This window comes from Propithecus coquereli, unplaced genomic scaffold (genome assembly GCF_000956105.1).
Source record: "Propithecus coquereli isolate 6110/MARCELLA unplaced genomic scaffold, Pcoq_1.0 Scaffold153, whole genome shotgun sequence".
Taxonomy (NCBI): Eukaryota; Metazoa; Chordata; class Mammalia; order Primates; family Indriidae; genus Propithecus; species Propithecus coquereli.
The window spans coordinates 2658878-2678659 of NW_012139747.1; the positions used below are offsets into that span (position 1 = coordinate 2658878).

At 38.2% G+C, this 19782-nt stretch overlaps 1 protein-coding gene across 1 annotated transcript in view; it reads right to left on the reverse strand.

Annotated features, from left to right (window-relative positions):
- SEL1L2 (sel-1 suppressor of lin-12-like 2 (C. elegans)) overlaps positions 1-19782 on the reverse strand; it is a 101649-nt gene that overhangs the window by 41003 nt on the left and 40864 nt on the right. The window contains exons 4-5 of the mRNA XM_012640442.1: positions 9532-9634; positions 5257-5419 (exon numbers count right to left, since the gene is read on the reverse strand). Coding sequence (XP_012495896.1) covers positions 5257-5419; positions 9532-9634 — 266 coding nt within the window. The remainder of the gene's footprint in view (positions 1-5256; positions 5420-9531; positions 9635-19782) is intronic.

Here is a 19782-nt window from a genome sequence, read left to right on the forward strand (position 1 = left end):
ATAGTAAAACTATTTTAAACCATGCAACCAAGGCAGTGCATGCTTCTAAATTCAGTAATTTTTTTCTGATCTCAAAGGTAATACATACCCATGAATAGAAAATTTAGAGGAAAAAAAACCCCAGAAAAGTATTTTTAAAAAGAAAACAATAGCCACAAATAGTACCAGCACTTAGAAATCACTACCATTAAGTTAAGTTTTTAGAGTAACACAATGCAAATGATCCATTTCTAGGGTTTTAAAGCAAATGAGGTTTAATCCTACCTTCTTGTTTGACAAATTAACAGACAAATTTCCTGTTAAGAATGGCTCATTGATATCAAGAAAAGAGTGAATCTTTCTAATTCTAAATTTCTACCTCCTGAATGAAAATTAGAGAAATAAAAAATACATAACATATCTACCTCCAGCCTGGGAAAGTACAACATCTTACAGTACATCTTCTAGGGCATAATTGTTTGAAATTTCCTAATTTCCACCATTTTCATGGAGACAACTCCATTAATTAATAGTTCTCATTATTCAGAAGGTACAGATTCTTTGAAAATCCATTCAGCCGACTTTCTTCATAACTTTAGTTGCTTTTGTTGCCCTTATTGGTATTTCCTTCAGTTTATTTGGATTCTGGCTAGGTAAACCATTCAAGGTGCATGAAAAGAAATAATCATGCCTCCTTTCCTCCATCCAGCTTTGAAAGCCCAAAATTGCATTTCTTTACCCCCCATGCCGCTTTATAACATGAATTCTTATCTTTTTTGTTTTTCTTTGTTAATTCAGGTCTGTACTTAGACTTCTGGTACTCCAGCCTCCTCCCATCTATTATATTTTAGTATCTCTGTTTGTTCTTCCCTTTCCCCCTCAAGAGATAGTGGATGTCCTCATTCTCTCTTTCTCGTTCTCTATTTCTCTAATCTCTTTCATTAGCATTATCATTATCAGTCTCCATTTCCAGCTTCTGTAGCCACATTTCTGTTATTACACTGTCCTCACAGTTCCCAGCAATATTTCCTACAGTACAGGCAGGACTCCTGTATCAGGCTGGCACAAACAGCTTGAGAAGAAAAGTGGTCACCTGGCCAGCTCTATTTAGAGAGCTGTGATCAATATGGCCTGTGGCCAGCCTGGTCCCAGCAACCAGCCATTGAACTAGGCATTGTTTGTGGCATAAAATCTCTTTAATAGTTGTTCTTTGTACAAGGAAATAAATCAACGGCAAGAGGACTTGCAATTGGAAACAGATTTTCCTATAGTGATGAGAGAAATGATAGTCAGCATGTAGAATTGAATCCAGCAAAGCACTGGAATTTAATCCAGCTGTTGTGCTGGAGCAGGGTCCTCGAGGCTCCTTTCCCGTCTATAAGTTAACACGGTGGTTATTAGATCATTGGGGTTCAAGAGGGAGTCTGAGTGAGGAATACGAGTGTCCAGGATGTCAGGGAGGGCATAAGAGGGGCTTGGGCAGAGACTTTCTGCCAGCCAGTGTTGTAGCATTTCAGTACTTCAGTAAATAGTATGGCTGAATTTTGCATATCAGGTCAATGTCAACCTTTCGGGTCTGAGATGTAAAGCCAGTACTGACTTGTCCCAAAGACAAAGTTGCTGGGACTAAATTGTTATACAACAGTATTTATTAATGTTGTTTAACATTCACTGAAGGCTATTGCTGATATTATTTAGTTTCTATGGCAACCTTGTGAAGTAGTGTGAGCTTTAGTATCAATCCCTTTTTCAGATTTGGGAAACCCAAGGTATAGAGAATCTTTGGTATTCTTCAGGGATACCAAAAAAAAAAGAACAAAAGATGGAGGAGCTATAACCTTGTAGTATCTGAACTCATATATGGTCAAAATTTCTGATTTGGGAACCCTGCTCTGCTAACCACAGCATGCTACCCTTAAAGTCTGTAACTAGACATTTCCTATAACACTGTTCTAACAATGCCTGCTTGTATCTACAAAGATGGTACGATAATACCTTGCCAGTGACCATGCATTGAGTTGTTCCTCCCTGGCATTGGGTTAGCACTCAGCCAATTACATTCTCCCCCATTATTTTCCTTAAAACCAATGACAAGAAATTGATAGTTAACTGGGATTAGAGGATGGTGTGTGGCCATGCAAAAATCACGCTAACTAGAGTAACACTAACTAGATATAACTGACTAGATATAACCATGGTAACTAAAGTAACACAAACTAGATGCAGTAACCATATTAACTAGGGTAAAACTCCAACTTTACCTCGAAATCCATCTGTTTTGGTACCATTCATGTTAGTTTGGAATTTCTTTTCTGGGAGTAACATTTCGATCTTGTATCAAATGCTTTATTTAAATATAGACAGGTAAAATCTTTGCTACTGTCTTTATACCATATTCTAGACTCAGTACAAATGTCACTTCATCCTTAAACCATTCTTTACCTGCCCTAGGTAGATCTAGTCAGGCCCTCTTCTGTGCCTAAAGCATTTTATACATACCTTAACTGCAGTCTACCTAAATTGTACTGCAATTAGTTGTTTATAATTCAGATTAACCTAGAAGGACTTTGACCTATTAATCTTTTCCTCCCCATCAATTAGATTATGTTTGGCGCATAGTAGGTATCCAAGAAACAATTATTGACTTAATTAATTTATATACCCACTAAAAATAAAATGCATGTTCACTAGTTTGGAAAGGAATTAAGTGATATTATTTTTAGCTGTGGGAGTGATGATAATATTTGGTCTTTAGTAATACCATTCTTAGATATGAAGTGATGGTAACATTTGGTCTATCTTGGAACTTTACATTTTTGATTAGCCAAATAAGGGAAATGAAGGTTTAGCAACTCTCATGTTTTATTATAACATTTAAAAATCTGTTTCTTGCATTATTTCTTTTTTTTTTTTTGAGACAGAGTCTCACTCTATTTCCTGGAGTAGAGTGCCGTGGCGTCAGCCTAACTCACAGCAACCTCAGACTCCTGGGCTCTAGCAATCCTACGGCCTCAGCCTCCCGAGTAGCTGGGAGTACAGACATGCGCCACCATGCCCAGCTAATTTTTTTTTTTTTTCTATATAGATTTTTAGTTGTCCAAATAATTTCTTTCTATTTTTAGTAGAGACGGTCTCGCTCTTGCTCAGGCTGGTCTCGAACTCCTGACCTTGAGCGATCCACCTGCCTCGGCCTCCCAGAGTGCTAGGATTACAGGCGTGAGCCACCGCGCCCAGCCTTGTATTGTTTCTTGAACTACATAACTTCAAGAAAAATCCCCTGAGGTAAAAGCAGTACTGAACAACTTAAATTAATTAAAATGATATGGATCTTTAAAGTGATGATGTTGATCTGTACATATTAACATGGAAAGACATCTATGATATATTGCTAAGTGAATAAAGAGCAGGTTAGGAAGTAGCAACTAAAGTATTATCTCACCTATGTGAAAAAATTCTATGTAGTCATAGAAAAAATTGTAGAAGAATAATAGTGGGAGTAATAATATTATTTATATTCTCCTCTTGTCTAACTGAAAATTTGTATCCTTTGACCAATATCTCCCCAATCCTTGACCCTCCCACATATCCTTTCTTTATAATGAATTATCACAATGTTCCAGGTACAAAACTAAGTGCCTTCACACATTATTTTAATCCTCACAATAACTCCATAAATTCATTCATCACTAATTAATTAATTAATTCCTCCTTCAACTTACATTTCTTATCCCAGGCACTGCGCTAAATGTTAGGGCATTGAACCAGACAGACACAGTACCCAATGTTTTCTCATTATCCTAACTTTACAGGTGAAAATTAGAGAGGTTGCCCCACCCACGAGGGGTCTTCTGGTCCAACTTCTTCTGGTTCAACTAAACATACAGACTCACACTCCTATAAGCTACATCTGCCCTGAGTCTACTCACATGGATATGGCTCAGGGACCACAGTGTGCCAGCAGTGCAGCACTGGGCCTTTCTTTCTGTAGCAGTCCTTACAGCAATTCATACAGTCCTCCAGGAGCTATTGTCTTTGGTTCCTCAGAAGATGGCTCAGATGCAAGGAGATGAGACCCACAGTGGGTGGATGCAGGAGCCACCCTGACGTAATAGCCTCCTTCCCCACGTAACAACCCACAGGAACAGTATCCAGGGCACCCATAATAAGTACTACCACCATCAGGTATTTATAGTTCATTATAGTTTCTCCCAGTTCAAAGGCAGTTTGCTAATCAGAGGTCATTTCTATCATAAGCAATCTTAGCTAAAAACAGTTAGTATTTTACTTGTACCAGAGAAAGAGAACTAGCGGTGAAACAAAGGTCAAATTCTCATGCAGAAGAAGGGGAAAAGGTCTTGTTAAGTAGCTTGTTCAGTAAGCAGTGGCAGAGTAGATTCGAACTTATGTCTGTTCCACTCCAGAGTCTAGCTTCTAAACTTTACTAGATGGTAACAAAAATGATTTTTGGGGGAAAAGCTTTTAGATTACTTTCTTTTTTATACTTTCCAAATTCTCAGATTTTTTTGATTAATGGGAATGAATTTCTTTTGTAATCAGAAAAGTTTTCATAAAAAAGACTATAGCAACATGAAAGCATGCTTTTGCTATAGCATTAAGTGGAAGTAGCCAGAAACAAAATGATATATGCACTTGCATTGTGATTAGGATGATGTGAAAAGAGAGATGCACAAAGAAAGAAGCTATGTAGAAATACGAAGCAGTCCCAACAGTAGTTGAGTCAGGACGATTGGCTTCCAAGGGGCTTTTTTCCCCCTAGATTTTCTATGAAATAGTTACGTTATTCTTAGAATATAATGGAATACATTTATTCAATAGAAAAGGAATTACATTTAGCTTATAAAATATTTGAAATGTAAAAATCAGGCAAACATATCACCCAAAGATAATAGATTTAGTTCCACATTTCTTTATATAAGTGAATATATTTTACATAAAATTTAACTATGTTAGGGGTTCAGAGGTCCTAAATTATCTCCACACACACACATGGATGTGGAAAATAGGAAGGTGGATTAGAGAGCAGGTCTGTTCCCTTTCTAAAAGTCACCCATGGCACTAGAACAATTTGCCCAGGGCTCCTGCTGTGCTCCTGCCCTGATGCCACTATTCCAGTGTGATAAGGTAACCTCCCTATACCTGGACCTGGGTTCATGCAGCAGAGTGGGAATACTATTGCTCAACTCCTTTCACATGGTATTTGTCTATGGTTATTTCAGGATGCAGCTATTTAAGGTTTCATTTTTTTTCAAAACTCACGTTTTGGGCTTTATATGATCCTTCTTTAGCCAAGGACTCATATAATTGGATAGCTGCTGTTATGTTTTGTGTGCCAAAATTTCCAAATAGCAGAGCATCAGCCATTTTCTCCATAGCTTTCAAGTTTCCCATGTCAGCTGCTTTGGCAAAAAGTAGGTAGGCTCTGTTTCAAGAATATGAAGCCAAAAGTTTGATTTTCAAAACTGAAATTTTCTGCTCCCTTCTTTATTACTATTCAGATTACCTTTCTCTAACAGGGAGGACCCAGTTGCTATTGCTACTAATAATACAGTTTAGCTGAAGTCCATTGCATCTCTATACCAATAGATTTTTTCATAATTTCAAATATGTCTGACAAATAAAGCTATTAAAAAGGAGAAATATATAAGATACATCATGCTTCAAGCTTACACACCAAGTGAAGTAAAAAATTGAGGCATTTGTGCTAAAATAGTAAACTCTTCCATGGACACCCCCATTATTTATGAATATTTATTCTATAAAATGAATTAAAAAAACATAAGAATAATTAAAATTGGAATGTCACATCTAGGAAGTTACTATCAGGAGAATAACAATCCCCTTCATATCCCAAAATAATGTACTAAAACAGAATACATTCTTCAACACAGCAAAACCAGACTCTTTGGAAAAACAGTTACCAAACCAAACTTTAGTGGCTCTAGAGTCTGACTGCCTGGTTCAGATTCTGGCTCCACCACTTACTAGTTGGAGAACTTCAGCCAAGTCACATAACTTCTCTCTGCCTCTCTCGTCTATGAAAGGGGGATAATAATAGCACCTACTTCATAGGGTTGCTGTGAAGATTAAATGAGATAATCCGTATGAATGGCTTGGCCTAGTGCCTGGTACAGAGTAAGACCTCAATAAATTTAGCTATTACTTCTGGGACTGTTGCATGGATTCTAAAGCTTTATAACATGTTAATTGTTCACCTGTAATCAGGTGGTAAATGGTGTGAAAGTTTAGTGATTAAAATTATAGGTGCCACAGGATCATTTCACACTGCATTTTCTGAGTCCCAGTCAGAACCTGGACCTGATCTGTGTAACAAGTAGTGATGGAGAGTCCTGCAAGGTCAAAACATGTGTCAGAGACAGATGGTATTTTGGGATTTATTTTTCCTTTTATAACTTCCTTTTTGGTAGTAGCAAGACCAGAAGGCATTAACCTCTACCTGTGACCTTGACTCAAATACAGGAGGAAAAAACCGCACAAATCTACCATTGCTTCCAACTCAGAAGGATCAGGAGACTCAACTTTATGTACAGCCTATCCATATTGATGCTAAAATAAGATGCTATTGGGCAAAGGCTGGAGAAGGATAGCCTGGGCAAAAGGGACCTCAGACAGAGAAACATCCAGGTAGGCATTAGAGTCCTGAATGTCAAAATAGAGGGTGAGTGCTCCAGTGGAACAAGAAGAAATTGAAAACTGGAAACCAGGTAGTCAGGAAAGAAATTAATCATGGTCAAAACAAGCTGAGATTCTGGAGGCTAGAAGGCAAACAAGATAGAAGGTCTCAAAGGTCAATAAAGGCAAATGTCTGGCACCTAGGGATAGGTATCAGAAAGACAGCCTGACATTGGGATACAGACTCCCTTGGGCCCTTCCATCACATGCTTCCTGCTGCAGTAGCTACGTAGCCTACCAGGACAAGCAGGGCACCGATATGGGCTGCCAGGGGTATTCCATACTGTATCTGGTATATTCAGCAGTAGTATATGCAGTCTCTGGTCCCAGGGAGCAGCAACAGGCCACAAAACAAATCTTCCTTGTCTGCAATCCCAGGGTCAGGGTGGGCACATGGGTTGTCTGTCAGCAAACTCCGAGGTGATACATGGGATACTAGAAACAGGATGCAGGGCTGGAGAACGTTGCTGGTAGGTAAAGTAAGATTAAGATCTGAGCTACAATCTTCAACAGGAAAGAGGTGGGAGGAGCTAGGCAGCAGGAACAGATCCCAAAGACAATTACATCAGGTATCTGGATCATCTCTACAAGATCTGGCATTGGATGCTAAGGTGGGTGCTGGGGGAGGAGGGCTGAATGCTTCTCCAGGGCATGTCAGAAACTTGGTGTGGAACAATGGCTTACCTGCAAAACTTCTCTGCTGATGGGGAGTGATTCTTAACGAAGGACCTACCCTGGCTGTCACTGAGGCTTCCTGACTCACTCAGAAAAATTTACTCTCTCTGATATGTGCTTGCATAACCTCTGTACTTCTGACAGCACTGACTTGTTGAATGATTTTTTCCACTCGTTTGTTAAGTAATGAATGAAAGAATGAATTGGTCCAGGACGTGGATGTGTATGAGCCAAAATAACTAGTATTTCTGTTGTATGCTCCCACCCCCTGGAAATGGCAAACAAGGTGCCCTTCTGTCACCCTTGGGCAGGGACTTGGGCAGGACAGTCTGGTCAGAAATAGCCTGGGATTGAATGACATCCAGGTAGGCATAAATGTTCCCACATCGATGGATGCTCTGCTGTTAGAACTGGGTTTTCTCCCTGTTCTTTAGACCAAAGAGGAAGGCTCCCTTCAAGGTTAAGTGGATAGTTACTTGGGATCTTCTAAAAGTGATTTTTGTCCCATCAGGCTGAATCCAGAGTTTCCCTGTACATGATGGAACAAATCTAGCGGGCCCCCTCATCTCCTTGGGCTCCCTGGCTATAGGGAGAGCTCATCTGAAATCTCAGGATCAGCCCCTGCTCAGAACTCCATTGTTCTTTCCTCTAGACTGGGTGGAGAATTCTCTATTCTTAACTTAACCACCGAGTGGGCATCTCAGTGAGATGACTGCCCTATTAGGCCAGATTGTCTTTTTGGGGTCTGATTTTATCCCATCATCATCATGACAGCTTCCAGGGATGTTCAGTGTGAGGCCCAGGTTTTGCTGGGGATGGTTTCCTTTGCTCTTACAAAGAGCTTCTAATTCAACTTTCTCTAGAGAGAAGAACAACTCACTCACTTCCTTCTTCTTGTCTCTTGGGAAGAATTACAGAATCTTTTTGACTCTTCATTTCCTCCTCTATATTTTGGGGATGATAATCTATGTCACAGTATTATTGTAAACGGTGAATAATATTACACATGTAAAGTACCTAGAATAACAACTAGCACAAAATAGGAACTTGAAAAATGAAAGTTGTTAATGTCATTATGACCAGGATCGTAGTTGAATGCTTCTTATCCTCTATATTTTTACACTCTTCTTAGAGGCTTCAGGTTTAAAGAACTCACAGATACTGCTGCTGCTCTGTCTGGGCCTGGCTACTACAGCTCTCGGATGCCTCCCCAGGGCTGGAGTGCCTAGTCTATGTGAAAACAAGAGATGTATCCTTCTTGGGAGATTAGGGCCCATTCCTATTATTGGTTTAAAAAACCTTTGCTTTCTTCAGCCCCATATCTTCCACTTACCAATTAGGAGGCTAGAGATAAAAATAGCAAACTCTTGTCTCCTGGTTACTAGGTATCAGGCACTGTTCTAAGAGCTTGGTTGTATTACCCAGGCCGCAAAGAGCATTAGTCACTTACTCAAGACTACATAGCCATAAATGGTAGACTAGGATTTGACCCAAGGTTTCAACTAGAGCCTTGAGGGGTGACCTCAAGTTGTACCCCTCCACTGGGGGAAACAGGGAGAAGATATTTCTGCCTCCCCTTTAGACAAGGTAAATGAGTGAAAAGAAAAAAATGGACACAGAGTAAGATCAGGTGGCCCAACTTGGTTACTTCCCAGCTGTATATCTGTGATCAACTTACTTTAAGATATTTGAATCTCTGTTCCCAACATTTTAAAGGGGAGAAATAAAGCTCATAAGACTGTTGTGGGGAGAAAATGGAATCACATACATGAAAGTGCCTTGAAAACCATAAGGTGCTATACAAATGCTCAGTTAGGCAGAATAAAGCATTCTAATTCAAATAACACATTTTTTAATTTAAAATATCTAATAAATTAAAGCCAAAACAGTATTTTTTTTTTGCTTGAATGCTTAGATCAGGGACTTGATTCTGCATTTCACTTAGTATGCAAGGACCCCATCTCATACACATTTCTCTTGTTTGTGTAGGGTGATAATTTGTGGGATTCTTTAAATACAATTTGATCCTTTTAAAAACAAAAGCTTATGGGCAAATAAGCTTATTCGTTATCCCAATAAGCTTTTAATGATAAAGCAGATTTTGGATTGTTCATTTTTCTTAACCTGGAAATGTAACTTGGCTAAGGTAACTGGATAAATACTTACTCTGCTTTTTGTTTTTGGCTTTTAGACTGCTGGAGAATCTTGGTGCCCATCTTAAATAGCTGATCTCCTTCATCTGTGAAATTTTTCTTTGCATGAGTTTTTACTACATATGGATAAACAAGAAAAAATAATAACAATATTACTTCTATGTTATATATTTTAAAAATAATGTGCTGACATAACATGCTGGCATGTTCCTTTGAGTTTTGCTCTATTTATTTTTTTAACCTTTGCATTTTCGGGGAGATCACTTGGTATTATTTCTTAGCTCAGGAACATTGGTAGGTTAGAAGGCAGAAGCTGTATAAAAAAGGTATGCTTTTCCTGTCTTTTGTGAAAGGATCTGGAGGGTAGGGAAGAAAGAGAGATAGTTCTAATGGTAGCAGAGAGAGAGAGAGAGATGTTCCCAGTCTAGGAAAGGGATGCAAGATTCTGCAAGCAGAAGGCAGGGTTGCCTGGTATACCCTAGGGGCAGGATCTCAGGCGCCAGGCTCTCGGCCCTGGCTGGTAATGATTCCCTTGTCTGAGCATAGAGCCCAAATGTCAGAACCATAAGATTGCAAGAGGACATGAGGACATGAGGACATGGGCAGCAGGCATCTCTCAGATGACCTGTGTACCTAGGAGAAGAGGAGGGAATTTCTTTAAAAATTTTTCTCTTCCTGAGGCTTTTCCCCTTCCCCAGAACTTTTCTAAAACCTTGGGGAAGGCACAGAGAAAGAATACCAATAATGACTTGCCTTATAGGGAGCTCAGAATCAATTTTTTTAGGATTTAAGGAAAATAAAAAAATAAAATTTTACCTGCTACAATGGTATTTCCCAAACATGTATATAATGCTTCACAGTTTTCAAAACATTATCATCAGTTTATAGATGGGGAAAACCATTTGGAGGAAGAGTCAGGCTTGTAGATCCATGCTCACCCAAAACACAAACACACACACACACACACACACACACACATAGTCTTGCACAACCTCACAGTGCCTCTTGAAGTCCATTATAGCACCTGATGCCATTTCAAAGGAAAGGCACTGTGGAGTTAATGCTTCATTAACAAGACCACAAAGAATGAGTGGCTCTTGTTTTTCTTCTTCCTGACAAGCAATCAGAGTTCTCCACTTTCCTTTTTAAATTAAAAAAAAATTATTTAAAGAATTAAAAATTAAAAACTTAAAAAATTAAAACTAAAACTAAAAAAATTTAAAAAATTTTATCTTAGCCAATTTAAAATCATTTTGAGTGCTGTAAGTTATCCAATCAATATAGTAGTACCAGACACCTTTAGCATCTAATTTCTGCTTTGAGTTGTATGTTATCTATAATCATGATTAAAGGGGGAAATATAATGGGAAAAACCTATTAATTTGTGTGTGGAATACTAATCGGTTGTATTAACATGCTTTCAAAGAGTGAGAATAAATTTTGAAAGGCTGACTCTGCATGTATACACATACAAGAAAGGATTTACCACCACAGATTTCTACCCATGGCTTTTACTTTTATTTGTAATTCTTTTTTGGCTTCCCAAATATATTAAAATACAAATTTTCTTTACTATAAGAGGGCTTAATTATCAGATAGATTTATCTTGATGTTGTTTAATTTCTTTCTTGTGTTTCAACAATTACCAAATTTGGGGAAAGCATAGTTAGGACATGGTTTGAGGTGACCATCCTGGACTTGATGCAAAGGGTCTTCCTGGGTCCGGAGTCCTTGAATAGCCAAGCAGTTGCTGCCTGTGGTTCTGCTCCAATAAAGCTCTAGGCTTATTTGAGAAAAATGTTGCAGATGAGCCTCAGGAATAAGAGGGTGGAGTAGATGTGCCAGAGCACTATTTAAGGTGGCAGCAAGTCAGGAAAATGCTCCAACTAGATAAATTTATATTTCAGTGTTTGTCAGAGACATAATCTATAGAGAGCTCTTGACATTTTCTGACTTCCTCATTCTTATTATTGTAGCATTATTCCATATCCAACTTGGATGCTGTTATGGGCTGAATCATGATCACATATTGAAGTCCTAACCAGCAATATCTCAGAATGTAACTTTATTTGGAGATAAGGTCTTTACAGATGTAATTAAGTTAAAATGCGGCCATTAGAGTAGGGCCCTAATCCAATATGACTGGTGTCCTTGTAAGAAGAGGAGGAGACAACAGGGACGCACATGCACAGAGAAAAGACCACATGGGGACATAGGGAGAAGGTGGCCATGTACAAGCCAAGGAGAGAGGCCTTAGAATGAAACGAACCCTGCCAGCACCTTCATCTTGGACTTCTGCATTTCAGAACTGTGAGAAAATAAATAATTTCTGCTGTTTAAGCCACTCGGTCTGTGATATTATATCATGACAGCTTCAGGAAACTAATAGAGATTCTGTCTCTGGATTGCATGGAAAACAAATTGCCTTTTCTCCCTGTGGGAAAGGATGAGCCCAAATTTAGCTTCCCATCAGCTCGAGGGCTACCTCCTAAATGCAAGAGGGATTGTAATCTCCCATGGGCCCAAGTAGCCCACCTTTGATAAGACCTCTTTCTCAGGCTTATACTCTGTGTAGACAGTGTAGCAGAGAGACTTCTCAGATGTCCAGCAATCCCTGGACCCAGCTCAGCTCTCTGTGGGATGATAGGAGAAGTAGGGATTGATGCTTTTTCTTGCTGACCCTTCAATTATAAATTTTCCTAATCAAGTCTAATCCTTAATCCATACCACTTGTCATAATGGAGTTCATGAAGAATATTCTTATATAATAATAACTAGAAGCAAATCTTTGGGACACAAAAACGACCTACCTGCTTGCTTCAGATATTAAAGAGAAAGAGGAAAGCTAGGGACAACTTGTTCTCTGTCATTCATTCTTTCACTTGTTCATGTGTTAGACACGGTGCTAGATATCACGATTATTGAGACACTGTGTCAGCCTGGCAGTGGAGACAGACTTGTTTGCATAAAATTACAATGCCATGTGGTAGGCACTACATAATAAGGCACTGTGGGAGCACAAAAGGATTCTCCGTTTTCAAATGACAGAAACTTGATATGATTGACTTAAGCAAAAGGAACTTATTGGGAGACTGTCAAATGCTTATGAAATCAGTGGGGAACAGTAACCAAGGCCTTCTGAGAGGCAGAGAGGCAGGGCTGCTACTGGAATGGACTGGAACTCAATCCTTTTAGACCTTTTTCCAGTCCAGGCTCCATGGAGAATGTGTCTGATAGACCTAGTTGTGGATGACAGGGCTTTTCATTATTTTCCTGTAAGAATATATAAATTGGGGAAGATCCAATTCCTCAGAAGGAAATTTGGGTGGTAAGAAAGATAATAGGGATGATGAGAAGGCCCCAAAACAAATGCCTACTGCAACCACCCTCCATGACTAAGTGAAATGAAGACATTCTAGATGAAGTGACATTTTAGATAGCTCTTCAAAGGTAGGTAGGAGTTTGTCAGGCCAAGAAGGTAAAACTGGCATTCCACTTGGGGGTGATAGTCTATGCAAACGAACCATAGGAATGAAATGATGGGGGCAGTGTGGCTTGAATGCAGAGTGAGAACTTGGGTGACATGACTGGACATGAGGTCCAGGCCTGCTGTGGAAGTCATAGTGAGAGGAGAGACGAGAGGTCTTTGTGAAGGTGAAGGAAGGTTCAGTAGGAGAAAGAAAGAGAGCAGAGTGGCAGGAAGGTAGCTCTGGGCAAGGACAGTTATTTTAGAGTTTGAAATCATATTGGTGAGAGACCTCTGCATGGCTGCTAAGTGGAGAGGACGGAAGTGAAGACAAAGATGATTAGAACTGAGAAGGTCTAGGAAATAAGATGAGGTCTTCTACATGGTTGTTACCTCATCCATGGGGTGACTGGTGGAGGCCTGTAGCCATTAATTAACTGATGAGGGGGTATAGCAGCCCAGCCCCTTGCCTATGGGAAAAGAGCAATCCTCTAGTGCAATCCACTCCTCAAAGCTCTAAAGTCCTCCTGAAACTCTATCTTTGCTTCATTCTTTCCCTTGTCTTATCCTGCATTCCTCACCCCCTTACATGTTCAACCAAAAAATCTAAAACCTTAATCTACAGATTTAAAAATAAATAAATACCATCTAAATCATCTAGAAAAATAAAAGGGGAAAATAATTCATTATTCTGAATCTCAAGTTAATATTTACATGATGAACCACATAAAGGATCATTGAGAGCTAAGGAATTAATAATTGAGCTAAATGAATGTCTTTTAGTCTGACTAAAAATCAGGTGCTCTCGCCATTAAAATGATGCAAAGAGATAAGGAGAAATTCTTTCCCCCTGCAGAAAATCTTGCCTACACAGAAACTGCATCCTTTTGATCTAATTTCAATTGTACTTAATATAAACCAACTTCAGGTTCTGATTTTCTGAATAATGCATCAGAAGAGTTCTTCACATTTGCCCTTATTTGTGCCAGGAAGATATAATCCTAAGTAAGGAGGGAGAATAACGATCCATTACTAAAAATAACATTCCATCCAAGAAAGAGTGACTCAGCAAAGAGTTTAGTCAGATAAAGATGCAATCAACTCAAATATAATACACGCGAATAAGAGCACGGATATTTACAATCATCAAGTTTAGTCACACTGTCTCCACATCATTGTTGTCAAACATAAATTCTTCCACCAGTGATATTGCTAGGAAATGGTAGACAAACTGTTATAACTGGAAAACAATTCTTCTCTTTAAATATCTACTAAGCAAAACTTGAAATAACAAGGATTCTCTTATTGTTTATTCATTATTTATGTAATTTAATACATGATGTAAATCTAATAATTTGTTACTGTAAATTTGTTACAAAGATTTAATTCACTGTCTAAAGATTTTAATTGAGCAGAAAGAAATATGGCTTATGAAACAATTGGAGAATCAAAAGCAATATATCATGTAATAATAGGAGGTAGTTTCTAGTGCTTGCACTTAATTTTCTCACTGACTGTAAGAGGAAGGTGTTATTATAATTCCCATTTTACAGATGAGGTGATATATGCACAGAGAGTTTAAGTAATTTGCCCAATGTCATGTAGTTGGTACCAAGTAGATGGCAATTCAAATCTAGGTATTCTGACTTGAGTCTGTGCTTATACTGCTTCTCAGAGCTACAAATGTGCAAAATTGTGATAGATAAACACAAAGTTACTATCAGCTACTGGAAAATTTGAAAAATATGTCCATAAATATATATATATATTTTTAAGTAAATTTATTGTAATTCATTATAAGTATTTTAAGCAAGGGGTTGTTTATTTAAAGTCATAACCTCATTTATCTGACATCATTGAGAAATATTACATATAAATCATTTTTCTCAATAGGTGAATCATACCCCTTTTTATTTTGACCATTTCAAATGGAACTCTGTCTAAAAAGTATACTACGTATTCCTCCAACTTCCTCAATGGAAGCTAATGAGCATGACTTAACCTGGTCTTATGATTCAGAGCATTGTTGTGCACACCCGGCAATACCCAGTCTAGTTGGTTTGGAAGTGATTATGTAAGAAGAAGGTGCCTGTGGGAAGCCTTGACAATGGGAAGCTCCTCAGTAATGAGGGGAGCAAGAGGGGAGAGGGAAAGATGGTGATGTGCTCTAATCATGGTCCTCTGGGGGGCAAGAGTGCCTACTGAAAGTGGCTGATTGGCACCTAGCTACACTTGCTAATAGGTACCAGTTTAGGTTACTCTTTCTCGAAGGGGTTGGAAGATAATTTTAAGTGATACATAGACTTAAACATTTTGACAGTTTATATTTATTTTAATATATATTATTAAGTAGATTCTATTTGTAGCATGTGAAACTAATTGCCATTTTTTTCTTTACAAAATTAACCAAGAAATATTTCAAACATACCCCCCAAATCCAAAAAATAAACCTCACCATAAACTACCCCTATTACACACACAATTGAACAGATGGTAACATTTTGGCTTGTTTCTTTTTTTCTTTTCTTTTTTTTTTATTTCAGCATATTATGGGGGTACAGATGTTTAGGTCACGTATGTTGCCCTTGCCCCCCCGCTCCCTCCCCAAGTCTGAGTTTCAAGTGTGTCCATCCCTCGGATGGTGCACATCGCACACTTCATGTATGCATATACCCATCCCCTCCTCCTTCCTCCCGCTCCCCGACATCCAATGGATGTTATTCTTATATGTGCACTTATGTGTTGATCAGTTAATAGCAATTTGATGGTGAGTACATGTGGTGCTTGTCTTTCCATTCTTGGGATACCTCACTTAGTAGAACGCATTCCAGCTCTATCCAGGAGTATACAAGAGGTGCTATATCACCATTGTTTCTTAAAGCTGAATAGTACTCCATGGTATACATATACCACATTTTATTAATCCATTCATGTATTGATGGACACTTGGGTTGTTTCCACATCTTTGCAATTGTGAATTGTGCTGCTATAAACATTCGGGTGCAGGTGTCTTTCTTATAGAGTATCATTTGCTCTTTTGGGTAGATGCCCAGTAATGGGATTGATGCATCGAATGGTACTTCTACTTGTATCTCTTTAAGGTATCTCCATATTGCTTTCCACAGAGGTTGCACTAGTTTGCATTCCTACCAGCAGTGTATGAGTGTTCCTATCTCTCCGCATCCACGCCAACATTTATTGTTTTGGGACTTTTTGATAAAGGCCAGTTTCACTGGAGATAAGTGATATCTCATTGTGGTTTTGGTTTGCATTTCCCTGATTATTAGAGATGTTGAGCATTTTTTCATATTTTTTTTGGCCATTATTCTGTCTTCTTTTGAAAAGTTTCTGTTCACGTCCTTTGCCCACTTTTTGATAGGGTCGTTTGATTTTTTCTTGTTGATTTTCCCAAGTTCTAAGTAGATTCTGGTTATCAGCCCTTTATCGGATTTGTAGCATGCAAAAATTTTCTCCCATTCTGTAGGTTATCTGCTCTTGTGACAGTTTTTTTTTGGCTGTTCAGAAGCTTTTTAATTTGATCAGGTCCCATTTATTTATTTGGTTGTTGCCGTGATTGCCTTTGGGGTCTTCTTCATAAATTCTTTGCCTAGGCCAATGTCTAGAAGAGTATTTCCAACCTCTTCCTCTAGAATTCTAATAGTTTCACTCCTTAGGTTTAAATCTTTTACCCAGCGTGAGTTGATTTTTGTGAGAGGTAAAAGGTGTGGATCCTGCTTCAATCTTCTACATGTGACTATCCAGTTTTCCCAGCACCATTTATTGAATAAGGATTCTTTTCCCCAGTGTATGTTTTTGTCTGCTTTGTCAAAGATTCCGTGGCTATATGAGGACGGTTTTATATCTGGGTTCTCAGTTCTGTTCCACTGGTCAATGGCTCTATTTTTGTGCCAGTACCAAGCTGTTTTGATTCCTACAGCCTTATAATAAGGTTTGAAGTCTGGTAAGTTGATACCTCCCATTTTGTTTTTATTGCCTAGAATTGTTTTTGCTATGTGGGGTCTTCTCTGGTTCCATACGAAGCATAAAATTAATTTTTCTACATCTGTGAAGAATGATGTTGATATTTTAATAGGGATTGCATTGAATCTGTAGATCACTTTGGGTAGTATAGACATTTTAACAATGTTGATTCTGCCCACCCAGGAGCATGGTATGGTTTTCCACTTGTTTACGTCCTCTGCTATTTGCCTTGTTTCTTTTATTTATCTCTCTAGGGAAATAGAATGTTATCAACACACACAGAGCCTCCTCCCAACATCCTTTCCCCTTGTTCCCTCTTCAGAGGTAGCTATTTTACTGAAGTTGGTATGTAGCTCTTTTATAACATATGTATCTATTAATAAGAAATATTATTTCTAAACTTTATATAAATGACATTAATTCTGTGTATACTTTTGCTATTTGCTTTTTCACTTTTTGAGATTTATCCATCCTGATACAAGTAGGCTTCATTCATTCATTTTAACCAGTACCAATTATCTGATCAAAATTCTTTGTGTGAATAGACCAGTTTGGCTGGGCACAGTGGCTCACACCTGTAATCCCAGCAGTTTGGGAGGTTGAGGTGGGAGGATCACTTAAGGAGAGGAGTTTGAGGCTACAGTGAGCTACGATAATATTCCAGGTTCCCTGTTTATATGAGACTTATTCTAGAGTCTTTTCTATTTGTCAAACCATGTATCAATACCATACTTTTGAGGACTGAAATTTGATCTTTCTCTTTTGCCCTTTTCTAAGGGGGCCTGGTGAGTCATGCTTACAAATGGTAAAATCTCACTAGACAGGTTTTGTTAACCAAATATAGTGTGGTTTACTTTCCAACCTGATTCTGGTATAGCATTAGCATCACCTGAAAGATAGAAGGGTTCTCTCATCTTAATTCAAGCATCCTAGCAGATTCTTAACGTGAAACATCCTCCTGTCTGGACCTCCCAGAGTCCTCAGACCTTTATCTTAACTGAAGCATTTCCTTTCTGGTCTTTTAGATAAAGCCTAACTCTCTCAGCCAATTGCCAGCTAAAGAGTCTTTAAAACCCACCTATAGCCTATAAGCCCCCAATTTGAGATGGCCCACCTTTTTGGGCCAAACCAATGTACACATTCCATGTATTGATTTATGACTTTACCTATAACCCCTGTCTCCCTGAAATGTATAAAACCAAACTGTAACCCAACCACAACGGGTCTACTTGCTCAGGGCCTTCTTGGGAGTGGCTCTGGGCCATGGTCCTCAAATTTGGCTCAGAATAAACCTCTTTCAATGATTTCAGAGTTTGGATTTTTCCATCCACACTTTTATACAAATATCATTTTCCAGTGAGAATCTAGTAGGGCAAGTTCCACTTATTCTATTTCAAAAGTATCTTGTCTGTCTTTAAAGTTGTTTTCATATATATTTTTAGAATCAGTTTGTAAAATTCATGAAAACTGCTTTGGGCAATTTTTAAACTAATTTGGCAAGAAATGATACCTTAGAATTTTGAGTCTTCTCTTTCATAGACATAATTTACTCTGGTCTTTAAAAATACTATTAAATATTTAATTAAGCTTCATGCTTTTCTTCTTCTTCTTAAACATCTTATATACCTTGTTAGATTTATTCTTAAGCATCTTATGGTTTTTATTGCTATTTTAAGTATCTTTAATAATTTCATTTTTATTTTTATCTAATACACAGTAATGCTACTGACTTTTATATACTAATTTTTATAACCAGCAACTTTGTTAAGTCTTTTATTAATTTTCGTGGCTTAATAGATTCTCTGAAAATTTTAATGTAGATCATGTCATCTGGGAATAAAGATAGTTTTTGTTTCTTCTTTTCCAATGCTTATTTCATTTTCTTAATTTATGGGCATGGCTGAGACATACAGAATAATGTTAGAATAATGTACTGCATGAGAGCATCCTCATATTTTCCTTCATTTTAAAGATAATCCTCTTTACTTTTATTTTTTTTTTAAGAAATAGGGTCTTACTATATTGCCCAGACTGGCCTTGAACTCCTGGGCTAAAGTGATCCTCCCACCTCAGCCTCCTGAGTAGCTGGGACTACAGGCATACCACCATGCACAGCTCTAAATTTCCTCAAATGCATTCTTTGCATCTATTGAGATGATCATATGGTATTTCTCTTTTAATCTGTTAAAATGATGAATTACATTAGCACATTTAAAATTTCACTCCAAATTTGTATCCATGATATAAACCCTCATTGGTGATAACATATTAATTTCATATTCATTGCTAAATCCTGATATGGTAATGTTTTATTTATACATTTTTTGTATCTATATTTATATATGAAATTCACCTACAATTTTCCTGGTTATATCCAGTTGGCATATTATGATTATACACTCAAAGTAATTTGGGAATAGTTTCCAAATTTTTCTATTCTTTGGAATAATTTGTATATGCCAGAGGTTGTATGTTTGTTAGGGCTTGATTATAAAGGAAAAACTTCAGGGATTAGTATTTCGTTTGTTTTTTATTAAAAGTAATCTTCCTGCCGGGTGCGGTGGCTCACGCCTGTAATCCTAGCACTCTGGGAGGCTGAGGCGGGCGGATTGTTTGAGCTCAGGACTTCGAGACCAGCCTGAGCAAGAGCGAGACCCCATCTCTACTAAAAATAGAAAAAAATTAATCGGAAAACTAAAACTATATAGAAAAAATTAGCTGGGCACGGTGGCGTGTGCCTGTAGTCCCAGCTACTTGAGAGGCTGAGGCAGTAGGATCGCTTGAGCCCAGGAGTTTGAGGTTGCTGTGAGCTAGGCT